This window comes from Marmota monax, unplaced genomic scaffold, assembly GCF_021218885.2.
Source record: "Marmota monax isolate L192 unplaced genomic scaffold, Marmota_monax_Labrador192_F-V1.1 WCK01_AAM20220418_F8-fsc00057, whole genome shotgun sequence".
NCBI lineage: Eukaryota > Metazoa > Chordata > Mammalia > Rodentia > Sciuridae > Marmota > Marmota monax.
Window position 1 is genome coordinate 9,506,529 of NW_026693933.1, and position 22,136 is coordinate 9,528,664.

The 22,136-nt window shown below is 34.4% G+C and overlaps 1 protein-coding gene and 1 pseudogene across 1 annotated transcript in view; one reads left to right on the forward strand and one right to left on the reverse strand.

Annotated features, from left to right (window-relative positions):
- The window catches only part of Stk31 (serine/threonine kinase 31), a 75,406-nt gene extending 54,125 nt beyond the window's left edge, over positions 1 to 21,281 (forward strand). The window contains exons 22-24 of the mRNA XM_046463567.1: positions 890 to 1,012; positions 16,624 to 16,692; positions 21,051 to 21,281. Coding sequence (XP_046319523.1) covers positions 890 to 1,012; positions 16,624 to 16,692; positions 21,051 to 21,281 — 423 coding nt within the window. The remainder of the gene's footprint in view (positions 1 to 889; positions 1,013 to 16,623; positions 16,693 to 21,050) is intronic.
- LOC124106062 (translationally-controlled tumor protein-like) lies at positions 6,616 to 7,106 on the reverse strand (annotated as a pseudogene).
- Positions 21,282 to 22,136: the final 855 nt, after the last annotated feature.

The window sequence follows — 22,136 nt, forward strand, 5'->3', positions numbered from 1 at the left end:
TTACTAGTTAAAATTATTTAATCTGAAGTACTGATTAAACTCACCTTTTGCTATATTTTCATACTATATTTAGATTGAAGTATATTAACTAGTAAGAGCAATTTTAAAAGTAGTGTGTAGTTCAACATCTTTGATATCTGAGTTTTCACAGTGCATATAAACTACCTGGGAATATTGTTTAAGTGCACATTATTATTTGGCATTTGTGAGATGGAGATTCTTACATTTATAGTAAGTTCCCAGTTGATACCTTAGTTGCTGTTTTTTGGACCACATTTTGAGATGCAAGGATAAAGATAGTAGGTGGAGAAGATATAATTAATACTAAGTAATATGTGCTGGGCATTATGCTAATTACTTTTATGGTTATAATAACTGTAAGGTAGATACTATTTCTGTTTTATAACTTAATTAATTTTTGGCCCATAAAAGTTAAAGCCAAGGCTTCACTGCAAATGAGTGGAAGAGTAGGGATTATAACCCAGGTCTGACTGAATTTAAGAGTCATACTATTGCCATTGATTATCATTTGGTATGTTAGAAATGGTATATATAGAAAATAATTAATAAGAAATTTTCAGTTTTTATAAAGCTTAGAGTTTTCAGAATTAGAAAGTAACACTGATGCATTTCCTTGTGAAACTTACTAAAATAAATGATCTACTTTTGATCTATCCACGTCTATAACCTGAATGTAATCAAAGACTCACTGTTAATTTTATGAAACTAATTTTAAAAGCAATTTGTAATAGCAAAATTTAGATAATATATTTGAGAGCAAGAAAATGAAATATTTCAAATGAATTTTTATTAATCAGATGCCAAGTATTTTACACAAAACCTCATCAAATTTGTTGACCCTAAAATATTTAAAATACTGTTTTTGTAGAGTCAGCGAACCTCAGTGAACATGATGGTTGGTGGCTTGAGTTTGATATCACCTGAATTGAAAATGGGGAAACCTCCTTCTCCAAGTTCAGACTTATATGCTTATGGTTGCCTTTTATTGTGGGTATGTTATTTTTTTAAATAGATCAGTCATTTTTATATATATTTCCTTTTTAAAGTGACGATTATAGCAATTCTTCCTAACATATTGTTCTGGATAAAGAACAATGGTAGAATTTTAGTTTTTAGTTTTATCATAAACTGTTGATACACTTCCTATTACCTACTGTATACATTTTAAACCAACTATTTCTTATCCATGGTTTAACAATTATGAGGGATTAAATAGTAATAAGGGCGTTTCTTATAATCAGCATTGTACTGGAGGTTCTAGCCCAGCAATCAGCAAACATTTTCTGTAAAGGTCCAGCTTGTAAATGTTTTAGGCTTTGTGAACCATATGTTCGGTGTTGTAAGCACTGATTTTTTTTTTTTGAAGCACAAAAGCAGCCATACCCAGTATATAAACAAATGAGTGTGACTCTATTCCAAAAATTGTTTGTAGAAAATTGAAATTTGGATTTTTTGTAATTTAATTGTCATAAAATAGTGTTCCTTTGATGTTCTTTTAAATACTTAAATATGTGAGACCCATTCTTGGATTATAGGCTATACAAAAACAGGTAGTGAAATTGATAGGAGCTGAGGCCATAGTTTTCTGATCCCTGTTCTAGCAATACAATAAAGCAATAAAAAGAAGTAAAAGTTATACAGCTTGAAAATAAAGCTAACATTTGTAGATGACATTATTATGTGGAAAAATTTCAGGAATGTACATAAAAGCTTCTAGAACACCTGAGTTTAGCAAGGTAGCAGTTTTAATTTCAGTGTAGTTGGGTTTATATACACTAGCAGCAAATAATAGGAAGTTGAAATAAAAAATCAAGAAAAAAAATACAGAATTTTTGACAAAAGGTAGACAAGAACTGTACACTGAAAAACTGCAAAGTATTGCTGAAAAGATGTAGATAAATCAAAGAGATATGCTGTATACTCATGGAATGAAAGACAATATTGTATGCATGTCAGTTCTTCTGATATTGATCTATATAGATTTAATGTAATTTCATCAGAATGCTGGTTCTTTATTTTTGGAGGGAGAGGCAGAAGTTGACAGATTCATAATGTATACAAATGCAGACAATCTGGGATAACCAAAAGAATTTTGAAAAAGAACAAAATTGGAGAATTTATATTACCTAACTTCAAGACTTAGTAAAATTATAGTAAGATTAGTGTAATGTTGGTGTGAAATTGGATAGATATACAAGTGAATGGAAGGGTGAGTGAAAGGAATCTTCAGCAAAAGTGGTATTGGAATATATGCACAGAAGAAACTTTAATTCATTTCTTGCAACTTGTACAAATATAACTCCAAATGTATATTAGACCTAGAAGTAAAACCCAAATAACTACATATGCCTATAAAGTTTTTACTCAAACATATTATTATTGAAATATGGTTTGTAGTCCTGATCATTATGGTTTATTTTTGGATTTTAACTTGACTTGCTTTCTTTTTTGTTTGGCTTTTCCTTTAGTGTAGTTCCTCCTTTTGCTGATTTTCATTGTTATTTTTAATTTCCTCCTCATGGAGTATTTTGTGGAGGCTGTTCTGTAGTTTTCTCATAAATTCTTTGAACTTTTATTTATTATGGAAGATTTTTATTTCATCATCAAATCTGAAGCTTAATTTTGCTGGATATAAGATTCTTGGTTGGCATCCATTTTTTTTCAGAACTTGGTATATGTTGTTCAGGATCTTCTATCTTTGAGGGTCTGGGTTGAAAAATCTGATATCTGAATTGGTTTCCCCCACATGTAATCTGAAACTTTTCTCTTATGGCTTTTAGCATTCTCTCCTTATTCTGTATGCTAGTCATTTACATTATAATGTGCCTCGGGGTGGATCTTTTGTAATTTTGTACATTTGGTGTCCTGTAAGCCTCTTGTATTTGATTTTCCAATTTATTATTCATGTTTGGAAAGTTTTCCAATGTTATTTCATTGAAGAGATTGTGCATTTTTTTGGTTTGTATCCCTGTGCCTTTCTCTATCCCGATAATTCTTAGATTTGGTCTTCTCATGTTATCCCATAATTCTTGAATGTTCTGTTCATGGTTTCTTACTATCTTCACTGTGTGGTCAACTTTATTTTCAAGATTGTATATTTTGTCTTCATTGTCTGAGGTTCTGTCTTCCAAGTGATCTAATCTGTTGGTGATGCTTTCTATTGAATTTTTAAATTGGTTTATTGTTTCCTTCATTTAAAGGATTTTTTTTTCCAGAATCTGTCTCCTTATGTAAGTAATCTTTTGCTGCCTGTATTTGCTCTTTTATCTCTTTGTTGGTGTGATCAGTTGTTACTTGTATTTGTTCTCTTATATCATTGTTTGCTTTGTAGGTTATTTTAATTATGTACATTCTGAACTCCTTTTCTGACATTTCATCTGTGCTGTCAGTGGATTCTATTATTGTAGCATCTTGGTTTGTATGGGGCACTTTCTTCCCTTGTTTTTTCATACTGTTCATGTGCTTTCCTCTCTAGCAGTGCAGATTTGAGGTATTACAATTTTTACACTGTAATCTTGTAGTATCCCTGTGGATTACTAATACCTCACCTTTAAGGGGGAGACCAATATTTATAGCACCCGATGCAAATAATGTGCAGCCTTAAACCATATAGCTCCTATTTAGACAGTTACAGCTTTGTCATAGTAAAAAGAAATGATGTGTTTGATTAATATCTACAATATATATAGTAGGTTTTCATAAGGGTCTACAGTTTCTAATGATGGACAAAGAGAGAGCCCGAGGGGTGAGTGTAGGATGTGGGGTTTATGAGGTAGGAGGTGAGAATATAGAGATATTAGATCACAGGAAGAGTGAAAGAGGGATCAAGAGAAGTAGGCTACCGGGTATACCTCTGGTATAACCAAGCCCACAAGGACCTTGGTGATAGTCTTCCAGGTCCTGGCTGTTGTCTCTAGATGGAAGTGGGCATATTCCTAGTTGGTGGCAGTGGCAGCGTCAAACCTGTAGGTACCTTGATGTTAAGACTTCCAGGTCCTAGTCGGTGTCCTAAGATGGAGGCTTCCCCAACTAAAGATGGTGGTGATGACAGTGGAGGTAACCCAAGATGGTGGTGGAGGTGTCTCAAGATGGAGGTGATTGTTTTCAGAGGGCTGAGAGGGCAGACTGTGTGGTGACATTGAGCAGCCTGTTCAGAGATGCAGTGCTGTGGCAGGCTGCTGCTTCCAGGCACTGCCAGTTGTTCCCAAGGTGGAGGCTAACACATTGTGGGGAGGGTCTCTGGAGGTGGCTCTGGTGCCCCAAGATGGAAGCAGGCTGGGAGAGCCACGCATTTGTAGATGGGGACTACAGCATGGTCTTTCTCCTCCTCTACATGTGTGTGGTCACTCTACTTTTTTTTTTTTTTTTTCTATTAGGTGCAGGGTCTCTGTTCTAATGCCTAAGTCTTTGATCCACTTTGAGTTGATTTTTGTGCAGGGTGAGAGAGAGAGGTTTAATTTCATTTTGTTAAATATGGATTTCCAGTTTTCCCAGCAGCATTTGTTGAATTAGGCTGTCTTTTCTCCATTGTATGTTTTGGCACCTTTGTGTAGTATGAGATAACTGTATTTATGTGGGTTTGTCTCTGTGTTTTATATTTTGTACCATTAGTCTACATTTCTGTTTTGGTGCTAATATCATGCCATTTTTGATGATATTGCTCTATAGTTTAAGGTCCGGTATTGTGATATTTCCTGTTTTAGTCTTCTTGCTAAGGATTACTTTGGCTATTCTGGGTCTCTTTTATTTTTTCCAAATGAATTTCATGATTGCTTTTTCTACTTCTGTAAAGAATATCATTGAGATTTTAATAGAGATTGCATTAAATCTGTATAATAGTTTTGGTAGTATGGCTATTTTGACAATATTAATTCTGCCTATCCAAGAGCATGGGAGATCTTTTCATCTTCTGGCACATCTCCCTAAAATTCTAACTACTTGGGAGACTGAAGCAGGAGGATTGCATGTTTGAGGCCAGGGTGGGCAACTTAGTGAGACACTGTCTCAAAAATAAAAAGGGATAGAGATACAGCTCATTGGTACAGTGCTCCTGTGTTCAATCCCTAGTATTGGACCCCACCCCCACAATTAAAAAAAAAGGCAAAGGCAGCTCTCCCTCAAAGAAAGGGTATAATGACAGAAAGGCAACTTTTGCTGGACAAGATGATGAAATGCACCTTTTACAGAATAGTTTTATGCATTAGGTGGCTTTAGTCAGAGGTATCATCTAAGGTAAAGCTAGTGGGATACTAATATATTGTTTAGCTGCATAACCTCCAAGATTAGTGATTTTTAGAATCAACTAAAAACAGGTGGAGCTCAGGGGTTTATTTATGTTTTACCATGGTTATACTACCTCTAGAGTATAAGTTTCTTCAGGGCAGCTTGTCTGTCTTGTTGGCTACTATATCCTCAATATCTCAAGCACAATAGGCATCTAATTAGTAGTTGTATTAATGTATGCCTTGATGATATAAGAATGAATGTTAAAATTTTAGTCATAATTAAATTCATATCCATTTCTTATTTCTCTCCCTATTGTACAGTTTATTCTTTGGAACCCTACTTCAAGATTTTCTTGTTATTCCAATTCCTAATACATTGCTCCTGTAGCTAGGATTTCCAGTATCTGTGACCATTGGTTATGCTGAGACTCTTCTGTTTACCCTTTTCCATGCAATTGTGTGTGTTCCTCCTTACTTGGGGAGCCAGGGTTGCAATTGCTGTTATACTCTTACTCTCTTTGTGTTGCCAGCCCAGGTATCTGTGTCTACAGGATTCTTCTTTTTCCTTTGCTGATCTCTAGTGCTCTCTCCGAGTTGCTCACTCTGAAATGATGCTATTCATTTGTTGTTTTTCTTCTTTCTGGAGGGGGTAAGTGCTGGTTACTTCTATTTGGCCATCTTGTGTAGACTTCTCTTTGTTGACCCTGGGTGAATGTCCTTGCCTCCTGAGCCTCAGTTCCCCTGGGTGTAGGATGGATAACATGAATCCCTAAACTTGTGCCCACTTTAAAAAGGCAGCTCTGAGGCAGTACTTGGGTCCTTCTGTGACCTGAATACAGGGGAAAACATGCTTGATTTCATTTTATGTTTTTGAAATTAATGTTCACATGATATATATCACTGTCTTTTTACTCTAAAGGTGTCTATGTTGTTGAATTAAAAGTTAATTCTTGTATCATGTTTTTAATTTACTAATCTCTGTCTTTTAATTGGGGCACCTAGATCATTATATTTAAGGTGATTATTGATAAGTTAGGGCTAAGTCCACTATTTTATTATTGGTGTTGCTTGTTTCCTCTGTTTCTTACTCATTTCTTTTTTTCTTGCCTTTGTGTGAGTAACTTGGAAACTTTTAAAGTCTACCTTGATATCTTTATAGATTTTGTTAGTTTAAAAGCACTTAATGTGTAGACAACCTACATGACATTTTTTTTTCTTAAAAACATGGTCTCTACTCCAGATAAATCATAGTCAAAATAAATGACAGACTCAAGATGCCATCAGTCCCATTTGTATTAAGATCTGTTGTGTGGATGACAAATAGTAAGCACTTATGACATTGATAAACTGAAAGTAATTGCCAAATTTGCTAACAGTTTTTCATTTCTAAGCCATTCTTAAAGAAAATCATATGGGGCCACTCATTATAGTCCAGCAGAGTAGCCAGGCCACCCAGATTACTATTTTCATCATTAAAGAACTGGTAGTTTTTGAAATTAACAAAGATGTGCCCCTATTATGAAAGGATTTTACTCCTTCTGGCCTATATTATTCAAGTTTGCCTTTGGTCAGTTTCATGTAATCTTTAATATACTTCTTGTAGTTTCTTTTGAAGCTGGTTCCTGCAAGTGATGGTTCATGACAGTATCAACACCAGTGATTACCGTGCTTTTGGTGCCTTTATCCTTGGGGTCTTCAGTGGAGGCATTTCCACCAGTGAGCAAGTCATCAATGTTAACTCCCTATGATACTGATCATCTTCCATTCTACCTTCAAAAACCAGCCTGTCAATGATCTATGGAACCTGTAAATGTAGGAGAAGATCTCACTGTAGCTGATGAAGTTCTGGTAGATAATCATGATAGTAGTTTCAGGAAGACAGTGGGTGATTGTAGCTTAGTAGGAGCCTGGAGATCAGAATGAACTTAGTTCAGCCAGAGTGGTGTTCATTGGGGTTTGGGGAGCAGATGGAAAAGTTGATGGTGTGTTTGAGTGTATTGCCTCCTTGATTTTCTTAATGATTGGTCTGGGTATTACAAAACACATGTGTGGCTTATCACATATAGTAGTATCACCATTTTATCACTTTGAATCATGTATAGAAACCTTATATCCATTTAGGTTCTGTTATCCTCCCCACTTTAAAGGATCATTGTCTTGAGTATCAGATGGTATTATAATTTTTAGAAAAGTCATGATGAGAAGGATAAGCTTTTGGTATTTAATCATATTTATGTTCTTTCTTCCTTTTCAATGTCTCAGGACTTCTGTTTTTTTTTTTTTTTTTTTTTTTTTTTTTTAGAAAATCATTTTCTTTTTGTTTGAAATACTTCCTTTAGCCATTTTTTGAGATTATGTTATCCTGTAACAAATTCTTTTGATTTTCCCTCATCTTGATTTCACCTTAATTTCTGATAGATAGTTTTGCTGAATATAGAATTTTTGGTTAAAAATTTTTTCTCCCTCTTTATTAGTTAAAAAATATACTACTTCCCTCTTTTATAGTGTATAACTTTTACATAGTCGTCTCTATTGGTCTCTTCTGAAGTTCATTGATTCTATCTTCTCTCATCTCTTTTCTGTTCATCCTGTTTAGCCCATCCAATTTTAAAATTCATTCAGCAAAATAGCAGGATACAAAATCGACATCCATAAATCAAAGGCATTTCTGTATAATCAATGACAAATTCTCTAAAAGGGAAATGAGGAAAACTACTCCATTTACAATAGCCTCAACAAAACAAAACAAAACAACAACAACAAAAACCCACTTGGGAATCAGCCTAACAAAAGAGGCCAAAGACCTCTACAATGAAAACTACAGAATGCTAAAGACAGAAATTAAAGAAAACCTTAGAAGATGGAAAGATCTTCCTTGTTCTTGGATAGGCAGAATTAATATTGTCAAAATGACCATACAGCCAAAAACACTACACAGATTTAATGCAATTCCAATCAAAATCCCAATGACATTCCTCATAGAAATAGAAAAAGTAGTCATGAAATTTATCTGGAAAAATAAGAGACTCAGAATAGCTAAAGCAATCCTTAGCAAGAAGACTAAGCAGGTGGCATCACTATACCAGACCTTAAAGTGTACTACAGAGCTCAAAAAATAGCTAATAGCAAAAATAGCATGGTATTGGCACCAAAATAGACTTGTTGACCAATGCTACAGAATAGAGGACACAGAGACAAACCCACACAATACAGTTACCTCATATTAGACAAAGGTGCCAAAAATGCACATTGGAGAAAAGATATCCTCTTCAACAAATGGTGCTGCAAAAACTGGAAATCCATATGCAACAAAATGAAATAAAGCCCCTTTCTATCACCATGCATAAAACTTAACTCAAAGTGGATCAAGGATCTCTGAATTAAACCAGAGACCCTGCACCTAATAAAAGAAAAAAGTACGCCCAAATCTCATGTCAAATTAGGCCCCAACTTCCTTGATAAGACTCCTGTAACACAAGAATTAATATAAAAAAATCAACAAATGTATAGATTCAAACTAAAAAGCTTCTTCTCAGCAAAAGAAACAATTGGGTGAATAGAGCACCTATATTTTGGGAACAAATTTTTGCCACATGCATGTCAGAGCATTAATCTCTAGGATATATAAAGAACTCAAAAAATCTTAACACCAAAAAAACAATGCAATCAATAAATGGCCCAAGGGACTGAACAGACACTTTTCAGAAGATGATATACAACCAATCAGCAAATATATGAAAAAATGTTCAACATCTCTAGCAATTAGAGAAATGCAAATCAAAACTATTCTAAGATTTCAACTCACTCCAGTTAGAATGGCAGCTGTTAAGAATACAAACAAGGGTTGGGGTTGTGGCTCAGTGGTAGAGCACTCACCTAGCACATGTGAGGCCCTGGGTTCGATCCTCAGCACCACATAAAAATAAAGATATTGTGTACAACTAAAAAATAAACATTTTTTAAAAAGAATACAAACAACAAAATGAAATAAAGCCCCTTTCTATCACCATGTGATAGAAATGAGAGATGTGGGGATAAGGGCACACTCTCAAATTGCTGGTGGATTTGCAAATTAGTACAGCCAATATGGAAAGCAGTATGGAGATTCCTTGGAAAACTTGGAATGGAACCACCATTTGACGCAGCTATTCCGCCCCTTGGTTTATACCTGAAGGACTTAAAAAAACAGCATACTATAGGGACACAGCCACATGAATGTTTATAGCAGCACAATTCATAATAGCTAAATTGTGGAACCAACCTAGATGCCCTCCAGTAGATGAATGGATAAAGAAATGGTGGTATATATACACAATGGAATATTACTCAGCATTAAAAGAGAATAAAATCATGGCATTTTCAGGTAAATGGTTGGAATTGGATAATATCATGCTAAGTGAAGTTAGCCAATCCCCCAAATCCAAATGCTGAATGTTTTCTCTGATTTAAGGATGCTGATTAATAATATGGTTAGGGGTCATGGGAGGAATAGATGAACTCTAGATAGGGCAAAGGGGAAAAGGGGAGAGAGGAGGAGGGAGGGGGCATGGGGGTAGAAAAGATGATGGTGGAATGAGATGGACATCATTACCCTAATTACATGTATGAAGACACAAATGGTGTGACTCTACTTTGTTTATAACCAGAGATATGAAAAATTATGCTCTATATATGTAATATGAATTGTAATGCATTCTGCTGTCATATATAACAAAAAGAAAAAAAGAACGTGTTTAAGAAGAATTGAGCTTGTATCTGCTGCCATTTCCTTGTTCTTCTGACTTTTATTCTATCCAAGCCACTGTCCTGTTGGATGGTGGTGCCAAGTGTAGGAAAGGTCCCCACTTTACTTCACATGTAGTCATTCCTGGACACACCCTCATTGACACACCCAGAAGCCTCTTAATCTTTGACATCTCTTAATCCAATCAAGTTGGCATTCAAATTAACTATTACACCCTGCTCTCTGTGGGGTGGATAGAGACTACTTCCTGAGCCAGTCACTAGTTATGATGGTATTCTTCTACTTGTGAGGGTTAGGGTGCACTTATTAGACCAGCAGCTTGTGTGATTTCCCCTTGTTTATGACCTTGGCCTTTCTGTTGCATCCCTCATTGTTTCTTTTAGGCTCACCTATCTGTTGGTGGCATTCCTATTAAATTCAGGAAAGGACCTCATTTGGCCTGATTTCTGTTGCTAGCTTAGGGATTGGGAAATGTCAAGCCTTGGTTACTTCCTGTTTTGGTTAGGGGCACAGAAGACTCCCAGGCACTATCTTGTTCCTCAAATCCTATAGTTTCTTTCTCTCTCTATTGAATAGCGTAGCAATGTAAACTCTTTTTTTTTTTTTTTTTAATTTTTATGTGGTGCTAAGGATTGAACCCAGTGCCTCACATGTGCTAGACAAGTGCTCTGCCACTGAGCTAAAGCACCAGCCCCCCTGTAGTCTCTTACAGCTTAATTTCCTCTTTTTATCCTTCAGAATTTTACCTTGGTTATATATATATATATATATTTTTAATGAATTCTAATTTGTTATACATGACAGCAGAGAATGCATTTCAGTTCATAGTACACAATGGAATACAGTTTTTCATTTCTATGGTTGTACACAAAGTAGAGTCACACCATTCATGCATGTGGTAAAGATTTTTCTCACCTTTGTTGAGTATGAAATAACTGTATTTGTTTGGGTTTCCTTGCTGTGTCCTCCATTCTGTACCATTGGTCTACAAGTCTGTTTTGGTGCCAATACCATGCTGTTTTTGTTATTAGTGCTCTGTAATATAATTTAAGGTCTGGTATAGTGATACCTGCTTCACTGTTCTTGCTAAGGATTGCTTTAGCTATTCTGGGTCTCTTATTTTTCCAGATGAATTTCATAATTGCTTTTTATAGTTCTTTAAAGAATATCATTGGTATTTTAATAGGAATTGCATTAAATCTATATAGTATTTTTTGTAGCATGGCCATTTTGACAATGTTAATTCTGCCTATCCAAGAACAAGGGAGATCTTTCCATCTTCTAAGGTCTTCTTTAATTTCTTTCTTTACTGTTCTGTAGTTTCATCATAGAGGTTTGTCACCTCTTTCATTGATTCCCAAGGTTTTATTTTTTATTTTATTTTTATTTTTTATTTTTGCAAATGGGGTAGTTTTCCTAGTTTCTCTTTCAGAGGATTGTTACTTATATACAGAAATGCATTTGATTTATGGGTATTGATTTTATATCCTGCTACTTTGCTGAATTCATTTATTAGTTCTAGAAGTCTTCTGGTGGAATTTTTCGGATCCTCTAAGTATAGAATCATGTTGTTGGCAAATAGTGATAGTTTGAATTATTCTTTTCCTGTCCATATCCTTTTAATATCTTTCGTCTGTCTCATTGCTCTGGCTAGAATTTCAAGAACTATGTTAAATAGAAGTGGTGAAAGAGGGCAACCCTGTCTTGTTCCAGTTTTTAGAGGGAATGCTTTTAATTTTATTCCATTTAGAATAATGTTGGTCTGGGGCTTAGCATAGATAGCTTTTACAATATTGAGATATATTCTTGTTATCCCTAGTTTTTCTAGTGTTTTGAATATGAAGGGGTGCTATATTTGTCAAATGCTTTTTCTGCATTTATTGATTTGTAAGCCTACTGTTTATATTGTAGATAATAAGTGAACTTAACATTTCTGATTTTTGATTTTCATGTTGAACCAATCTTGCATCCCTGTGATGAACCCCACTTGATCGTGGTGCCCTATCTTTTTGATATGTTCTTGTATTTGATTTGCCAGAATTTTGTTGAGAATTTGTACATCTATGTTCATTAGAGATATTGGTCTGAAGTTTTCTTTCTTTGATGTGTCTTTGCCTGGTTTTGGAATCATGGTGATATTGGACTCATAGAATGAGTTTGGAAGTGTTTCCTCTTTTTCTGTTTCATGGAATAATTTAAGGAGTATTGGTATTCTTTGAAGGTCTTGTAGAACTCAGCTTGGAATCTGTCTGGTCCTGGGCTTTTCTTTGTTAGTAGGCTTATGATGGCTTCTTCTGTTTCATTGCTTGAACTTGGTCTGTTTAACTTGTGTATATCATCCTGATCCGGTTTGGGTAAATCATATGACTCTAGAAATTTGTCAGTGTCTTTCATATTTTCTATTTTATTGGAGAACAAATTGTTATGATATTTCATTTTTCATCATAGATTTTAGTAATTTGAGTTTTCTCTCTCCTTCTCTTCATTAGCATGGCTAAGGGGTTATCAGTTTTATTTATTTTTTTCAAAAACCCAACTTTTTGTTTTTGTGAATTTGTTCACTTGTTTCTTTTATTTCAATTTCATTGACTTCAGCTCTGATTTTTTTTTGGGGGGGTACCAGGGATTGAATTCAGGCAGTCAACCATCGAATGACATCCCAGCACTATTTTGTATCTTATTTAGAAATAGGTCTCGCTGAGTTGCTCAGCACCTCACTTTTTGTCTCATTGCTCTGGCTAGAGTTTGAACTCGCGATCCTCCTATCTCAGCTTCCTGAGCCACTGTTTGATTTTAATTATTTTCTGTCTTCTACTACTTTTGATGTTGATTTGTTCTTTTTATAGGGACTTTTTTTCCTGAGTTTTTACCCTCTAGTTTATAGTGTCCCTGTAGGGTTCAATACCTCTCCTTTCAGGGACTGAGATCAATATTATCTGATCCCAATACAAACAATATACAGCCTTAAATCAAATATCTTCTATTAAGACGTTTACAGTTTTGTCACAATATACAGAAATGGTGAGTTCACTTATTATCTACAATATAAACAGAGGTTTACAAAAGGGTCTACAGTTTCTGATGTTGTACAAAGAGAACCGGGGGTGGGGTATAGGATCAGATGTTAAGGAAGAGTGAAAGAAGAATTGAAAGAAGTTGGCTAGTCACAGGAGAAAAGAGAGAAAGTGATTTTGGGGAGACAAGTAAGTGGGAAGATAATAGAGTAAAAAACAAACGGAAAAATTAAAAGTGTAAAAATAGGCGATAAAAGAATATACAACACAACTGTAATATATTATTCAGACATCCCAGTCCTCAGTAGCCTAATCCATGAAAAGTATTTGGTTTCAGAAATGTTGGGGATGTTAGGGCAGGAAGAGAGAGAAAAGAAAAGAAAAAAAAAAATCTCGAAGTAAAATTAAAGACTGTTTCTGTTGGAGTCCAGTATCTTTCCTGCTTCCCTTCTCATCTAATAGGTGGGTTGTCTAATGTTTGCTGGTATCTCCACCCTCAGGATGGTGAAGGTTATTAGGGTGGGAGGATTGGTTTTGCGAACAGAACTGCTGAATGTGGGGTATAGCACTTGCTTTCTCTGCTGGGAGACTGCACCCCAAGATCTCCTTTGGGGCTTGCTCATGTGATGAGGGCACCTGGTCTCTTCTCCTTTTATCGCCTGTAGACCTCACAGTTCTTAGTCTCTACTTTAGCCTCTAAACTGTACCTCACTCACCCCCTCCCTTTCTACTTCCCAACTAGGAGCTTCTCTCTCCAGAGGTCTTGTGGGCTGCACTCTGAGGCCTGAGCATCTGTCCCAAAAAGCTGTTTTGTTTCGGGCAGGTCAGGATCAGTCTTTGCCAGCTATGGACTGGCCACTTAGCTGCAAGCACTGTGCTGGGTTAGTAACTGTGGGGGAGAGGGGGGAGTCTGGAGGCTATGGGTACCTTGATATTGCTTCTAGGCCTCAGCTGGAGTTCCAAGCTAGGAGTTGTTCCAACTAAAAATGGCATTGGTGGTATCAAGGATAACCAAAGTTGGCTACAAAGGTGTCTCAGGATAGAGGTTGCTGCTTTCAGAGATGGGGTTTCAGGTTGGACTGGGCAGCATGTTCAGAGATGTAGCTTTGTGGAGTGCAGTGTTGTGGCTGGTGGCTGTCTCCAGACCCTGTTCAGTGTCCCCAGATGCAGGTGACTATGGCAGTGGTTGCAGTGTCCCAAGATGGAGGCAACCAGGGGAGCCCCACGCTAGTAGATGAGGGTCCACATGGGAGCGGTGGCTGGGGTTCCTGAGTGTACCCTGAGGCCAAGAGACCTGTGTGGGAGTCCTCTAATAACTGTTGAGGGTTCTCTAATAACTTTCAGAGAAACAGTATTCCCACTGCTTGAATTCTAGGTCACAGGGTGACAGGGAATGCAGCCTCCCTCTAGCCCGCCATCTTGGATCCACTTGTCTCCTTTGGTTATATTTTATGTTATTTCTAGGTTTATAATAATTATAATGGGAGGAACTACTTGGACTTGCATTTAAATGAACTATAAAAAGTAAAATAATTTATGATTCAAAAAAATCCATATGCAACAAAATGAAATTAAACCCCTATCTTTCACCATGCACAAAACTTAACTCAAAATGGATCAAGGACCTAGGAATTAAACCAGACACTCTAATAGAAGAAAAAGTAGGCCCCAACTTCCTTAATGAGACTCCTATAGCGCAAGAATTAAAAACAGGAATCAGTAAATGGGATGGAATCAAACTACAAAGTTTTTTCTCAGCAAAAGAAACACTCTGTGAGGTGAACAGAGAGTCCGCATCCTGGGACCAAATCTTTACCCCTCACACATCAAATAGAGCACTAATCTCTAGGGTATATAAAGAACACAAAAAGGTAAGCACCAAAAAAAAAAGAAATAACCCAATCAACAAATGGGCCAAGGACCTGAATAGATACTTCTCAGAAGAGGATATACAATCAATCAACAAATATATGAAAAAATGCTCATCATCTCTAGCAATCAGAGAATTGCAAATCAAAACTACTCTCAGATATCATCTTACTCCAGTTAGAATGGCAGCTATTATGAAGACAAACAACAATAAGTGTTGGAGAGGATGTGGGGAAAAAGGTACACTCATACATTGCTGGTGGGACTGCAAATTGGTGCAACCAATATGGAAAGCAGTATGGAGATTCCTTGGAAATCTGGGAATGGAATCACCATTTGACCCAGCTATCCCTCTCCTCAGTCTATACCCAGAGGACTTAAAAACAGCATACTATAGGGATACAGCCACATTAATGTTTATAGCAGCACAATTCACAATAGCTAAAACTGTGGAGCCAACCTAGATGGCCTTCATTGGATGAATGGATAAAAAAATGTGGCATACATACACAATGGAATTTTACTCAGCAATAAAAGAGCATAGAATCATGGCATTTGCAGGTAAATGGATGGCGTTGAAGAAGATAATGCTAAGTGAAGTTAGCCAATCCCCAAAAAACAAATGCCAGATGTTTTCTTTGATATAAGGAGGCTGACTCAAAGTGGGTTGGGGAGGAGCAATGTAGGAGGAATAGATGAATTCTAGATAGGGAAGAGGGGAGGGAGGGAAAGGGAAGAGGCAGGGGAATTAGTAAGGATGGTGGAATGTGATGGACATCATTATCCAAAGTACATGTATGAAGACACGAATTGGGTGTCAACCTACTTTATATACAAACAGAAATATGAAAAATTGTGCTCTATATGTGTAATAAGAATTGTAATGTAAAAAAAAAAAACAAGTACATATATAAAGACATGAATTGGTGTGAACATACTTTATAAAAAGATATGAAAAATTGTGCTCTATATGTGTAATAAGAATTGTAATACATTCCACTGTCATGTATTTAAAAAATAAAATCAATAAAAAAGAAAAAAATTTAAATAACAATAGAAATAAAGTATGTACACCATAAAAAAAAGAATTGAAAACTGGGTATTTGATATCAAAGTTATTTTTATTGTGATAATATCAAAATAAATAAAAAGATAAGATATATACCTTATCTTTTGGAGATAATGTACAATAGTATTTTTATATGAAATTATAGGATGCATAGGATTTTCCTTATAAGTATTACATTTGGTTTTGTGCATAGGATAAGAGTAGTCACTGATAGATGGTTGTTAGCGTTGGGTGATGTAAAAATATGGGACTCAGCATACCTTTGTGCATGTAAGAAATCTCTATATTTAATAGTTTCTTAGTTTAGCTTATAGTTTTTGAATACAAGTTAAGTATTAGAGGGAAGGAAACTTGCCTGGTTTATTTTCTTTGTACCTAATTTTTAAATATTGTTGAAGCCAAAATAATATAGACTATTAAGTTTTAACACATTTTCTTATAAGATGAGGAAGTATTAGCATTTATAGTGTATTCATAAACTTTTGAATAGTCCTTCAGGAGCCTCAGGAATCATTGTGAGGAAGTAGTTATTAAAGTTTTTGTATCCTGCAAGAGTAATGTGTTTTTGTAAATTAAGTTTTCTCTGTTCACATGGATCTAAGGAATTTTATATTTGATTCTCTTGTAGAATTACTGTTTTGATAAATTCGGAATCTGTTCATAACTTATTTTCTTTTACAGCTTTCTGTTCAAAATCAGGAATTTGAGACAAATGAAGACGGAATCCCCAAAGTGGATCAGTTTCATTTGGTATGTGACCTTTTTTGTCATTTACTGTTTTGAAATGTATAACAATGTAAACTTAAGTATTTTACTGAAAATGTCCTATAATCTTTGTAAGAGCATTCATAGTAGAGAGTACTGAGAAAACTTAAATGCCTTACTTATCATTTAAACCTCTGTCAAATAGTTAGTTAATATTGCTAGGGTTTATTGTGTCACACATATTATATACATATATATCTGTATTTAATAAGAAAAAGTATTGCTTACAGTATTTCAAGATTATATTGAAATTAATGTTTTAGCTTTTTTAATGAGTACCTAAATATATTTTTCTTTTAAATTCTCACTTATCATTGAAATTGCTTTTCATCCCTATGTTTTTAGCCAACAAATTTCGAGTACTTCTTGTGTGCCAGTAATTGAACTAGGAGTTGGGGTTACAAGGATTGCAGCATTGAAAATGAAATAACAATTTAGGAATGTGAACAAGTAAACAGCCAAGATCTAAAAATAAAATATGAAGTAATTTAGGGGAAGCTAATTTTTATTTATGAAGGGGAAGGAGGAAATATAGTGTGATTATATATTAAAAGGTTAAAAGATGGCATAAATATCTGATTCTAAAAGTTTTTATGCCATTTTGATGGTTTGGATATGTGTCAGTGAAGAAATACATATAACTTTATTTAAGACAATAAACTTATTTGACCACAGATATATATTTTGTTATGGTACTAATATTCATGAATTAAAAAAAACTTAGAAATAATGTTTAGGAAGTTTGCCACACTTCTTGGGCAGTAGTAAAAAGTATTTGAGACAACTTTTGGGAAATTATGAAACTGTGTTAGGCACTCTGGCTGCCTGTATAGAATGAGATAACAAAGAAGATAATGGTTTACACTTTGAAAAGCCTATTATTATTGATATTATTTGCTGTTAGATAGCATTCTATCAGAGATTATGCTTCAGCCACAGTGAACATCTGGAACCCTTGTTATTTAAAGTTTAGTAGAAAAGTTATTTTCTACCATTGTATTTGTCTGTTGATGGACATTTGGGTTCTTTCTGTCTTTTGAATAATGCTTCTATAAACATTTGTGTACAGATTTTTTAGTGGACATGTTTTCATTTCACTTCGATAAATACCTTGGATTAGAATTACTGGGTCACGTCACAACTCTGTTTAGTTTGAGGAACTGCAAAAACAGTGCACTATTTTACGTTATTACCAGCATGTGTTGGAGTTTTATTTTTTACTTATCCTTGACAACACTTATTGTAAGACTTTGTGATTTCTAGTGATCCTGGTGGGTGTGAAATATTATTTCATCATTGTTTTGATTTCTATTTTCTTAGTAACTAATGATGTTGACCATCTTCCCCTGTGTTTGTTACTCATATGTCTTTCTTGAAGAAATGCCTATGCAGATTCTTTTCCTATTTTTAAGTTGGGTTGTCTTTTTATTATTGAGTCATAAAGTTGCTTATATTTTATGGATGTAAGTTCCTTATTGGATGTATGGTTTGCAAATATTTTCTCCTATTCTGTGAGTGGTATTTTTATTTTCTTAATGGTATATTTTGAAGCATAAATGATTTAAATTTTTATGAAATCTAATTTTTTTCCTTTGTTGATTCTGCTTTAGTTTCCTGAGTCCTTTACTAAATCTAAAAAGTCACAAATATTTATCTCTATATTTTTAAAGTTTTATACTTTCAGGTCTTAGTATTTAAATTTCTGATCTATTTCAGCTTAAATTTTATAAAGTTTGCAAGTAAGGTTCTAGCTTTATTCTGTTGTATGTGACTATCCAGTTGTCATAGCATTATGTGTTGAAAAGATTGTTCTTTCTCCATTGAATTGTCTTGGCATCCTTATCAAAATTGGTTGACCATAGATGTATGGCTTTATTTGTAGACTTAATTCTATTCCATCAATCTATAGATGCTTCTCAACTTATGTGTTTATATCCTGATAAACCAGTCATACATTGAAAATATTGTGAGTTGAGAATGCACCTAAATTTAACATCATAATTAACAACAGTGTGTACTATAGAATATTGCTTCCTTACTCTGGTGATCACATGGCTGACTGGGAGCTGCAACTCAGAGCAGCTGTGTAGCATCATGAGAAAGTATTGTACTGTGTATTGCTGCCTGGGGGAAAGATCAAAATTAAGATTTTGACGTATGATATTCTACTGAATATGCATTGTTTTCATAGCATTGCAAAGTAGAAAAAAATTATAAGTTAAACTATCACAAGACAAGGACCAATTGCATACATAAGTCTGTTCTTTTGTCAGTATCATATTGTCTTGCTTACTGTTGCTGGATAGTTATTAAAATTGGATAATTTGAGTCCTTCTACTTCTCCTTTCTCAGGATTGTCTGTCTATTCTAGATCCCTTGTAGTTTCATCTGAATTTCAGAGTTAGCTTGTCAATTTCCGCAAAGAAGTCAGTAAAGATTCTGATAAGTTGTCAATATGTAGATCAGTTTGGGGAATATTGCCACTTTATCAATGTTAAGTCTTCTGATCCATGAACATGGGATGTTTTCCCACTTATTTACATGTTTATTTTTCTTCAGCAATATTTTGTACTTTTCAGAGGGTTTTCTACTTCTTATGTTAAATTTATTCCTAAGTATTTGTTCTAGTAGTTTTTAGTGGATTTCTTAGTGATCTATATCTATATAAATCTCCTAATGCCATTGCAAATACAGATAGTATTTTTACTTCTTTTTATTCAAGATGCCTTGGTTTTCTTGTACACATAACTACAGCCTCTCCTTTACAATGTTGAACATAAGTGGTGAGAGAAGACATCCTTGTCTATCTTACCTAGAGCTATTAAAACTAGTTACAAAGAACGCACAGTTGCAAGATATAAGATTAGTTACAGAAATTGATTGTATTTTTGTAAACTTGCAATGAACACCCAAAACTGAAATTAAGAAAACAGCTATATATTATGTTAAATTGAAATAAGCCAAACCCAGAAGGTCAAGGATTATATATTTTCTCTCATATTTGGAAGCTAGAGAGGAAGAAGGAAAAGAAAGATGGGAAGAGGATCTCATCAAAATCAAAGGGAGATCAGTGGAATGGAGGAGAGGGATTAGGGGGAGTGAGTGGGAAGGGACATGGGAATTACTGGAGAACAATATTATCCAAATTATATTGTTATATTGTTTGCATGTACAAATATGTAAATAAGAGATATCACCATCATGAACAACTATAATGCACCAATAAATAAAAAGAAAACATAGTCTTTAAGACATTGGAAAAATACATTGGGTAAATCCTTCCTCATTACTAATTTTTTAAAATAATCAGAGTTTTGTGGCTATTCCTGCTTATTCTTGTAAAATACCTTTAGGATTAACTGCTCTAATTTAGAAGAAAAAAAACTGATGGTATTTTTGTTGGGAGTTAGGTAAACTTTGTAAATTAACATGTAAATTGACATATTTATTATGAGTCTTTTTTTTGGTCTAAGAACATAAGATTTTAATTTGTTCCAGATCTACTTTTGTGGTTTTAAAGAGGATGTGTTATTTTTCTCATTTAGATTTTCTAGTTTTTCAGTTAAGTTTATACCTAGTGAAGATAGTTTCTTTAAATTTGATTAAAAATATTTTTTGTATAGTGCTTTTTGGAAAATGGTATTCATTCATTTATAAAATATTTACTGAATGTCTGCTATATTCAAAACATTGCTCATTGTTGAGGATGAATTAATAAACTGAAATGTCTGCCCTTAGGAACCTTGGAGTCTAGTAAGTACATTAGTAGTAAATAGTGTGATATGTGCTGTGATTGGAGGGGCAAATATAAGACAAACTGAGATGGCTTGGGAGGTGGAAATTATTCAGCAGCAACATCCTAGATTTGTTTACTTGTGATAAAACAGAGAGTGATTTGAAATAGTGGTGCATGATAAAGTCTGGCTTCTGTAATGATGATAATAATGGTAGTGGTGATAAAAGGGTTCCTAGAGGTGATCATTTCAAAACTGGAACCAAAATCAGTTGACTAGATGGAGTTAACCTTCCAAGCAGAGGGGTTTAGTTGAAATTTTCAGAATGTGAAACTCTGATCAGTGCCCTATAAAGGACAGAATGGAGAAAATTATAAAGTGTCCTTTGCTGAAATTTCACTTTTTTTGAGAGATTTCAGCTGTGATTCTTTTTCCTTTTTCCATTTCCCCCTAAGAATTCAATTCTGTTATTTTATCCATTTACATTAAAAAGTAGTTGAAATTGGTAGGAATCTTTAAATAGGAAAATTTGACTTTAGCTTGTATCAGTGACAAACAGGATTGTCCTTTTGTTCATTTATTTTGATTTTGATTTTTTTTTCTTTGCAGGATGATAATGTCAAATCCCTCCTCTGTAGCTTGATATATTTTAGAAGTTCAATGACTGCTGAGCAAGTTTTGAATGCTGAATGTTTCTTGCTACCAAAGGGGAAATCAATTCCAAACCCAGAAAAAGAGATTGAATATACTCAATACAAAAAGGACGACGAATTAAAGATGGAGAACTTGGATAAATATGAAGAAAAGACAAGAAATGGTGAAGCCAGCATTGATTTATAAATTAATATTCTATTAATGTTGCAGATCTTCCTTTTAAAAACTTTGTTTAGTTTGGTTAATAGACAAAAGATCTGGAAATGTTCTGGAACTAGTTGGATTTCATCTTTGGTATTCAGGTTGTGAAAAATAAAACATGTTTGCATATGTCTAAAAGCTGTTTGTGTGCTTTGAAATTTTGCTTAACTTGGGGTTATCAAGGAAGAATTTTCTGTCTGTAATTATTGGAATTGCGTTAGACTGTGATACTTGTACTAGGAGATGCTATTAGACAGCAAGATTCCTATTCTATGTAGATTTTCAGTATGTTGGCTGGTTGATGGTGAAGACTGATATTTATTCAACAGATGATAGTTGGTATGTACTTTGTATCCAGTTCTGGAAACATAAAGGTAAATTAAAACATAATCCTTGCTCTTATGAAGCCCACAGTTTATTGAGATTCAGATATATAAACAAATCTTCATAATATAATATGGAATATCCTGTGATAGCCCTGGACATTATGGGATTATCCAGGAGTAGTACTCATCCTGCAGAGGAGTAGTGTTAGGGAAAACATTCTAGAGGAGGTGATACCATGATTTTATTTATTGCTTTAAAATTCTTTTAAAATTTATTTTTAACTATTAAAAACAAAAATTGTGAATATTAATGGAATACCATGTAATGTTTCCATACATGTGTACATATACATGTTTACATTTAAACTTATAGAAGTTTAAATCAAGTTAAACATAATCATCTTCACATTTACATTTCTTTATGATTGAAAACTTTTAAAATTATTTCTTTAGCCTTTTGATATGTACAGTACATTATTATTATCTGAGTTGGCCTTCTGTGAAGTAGCATATC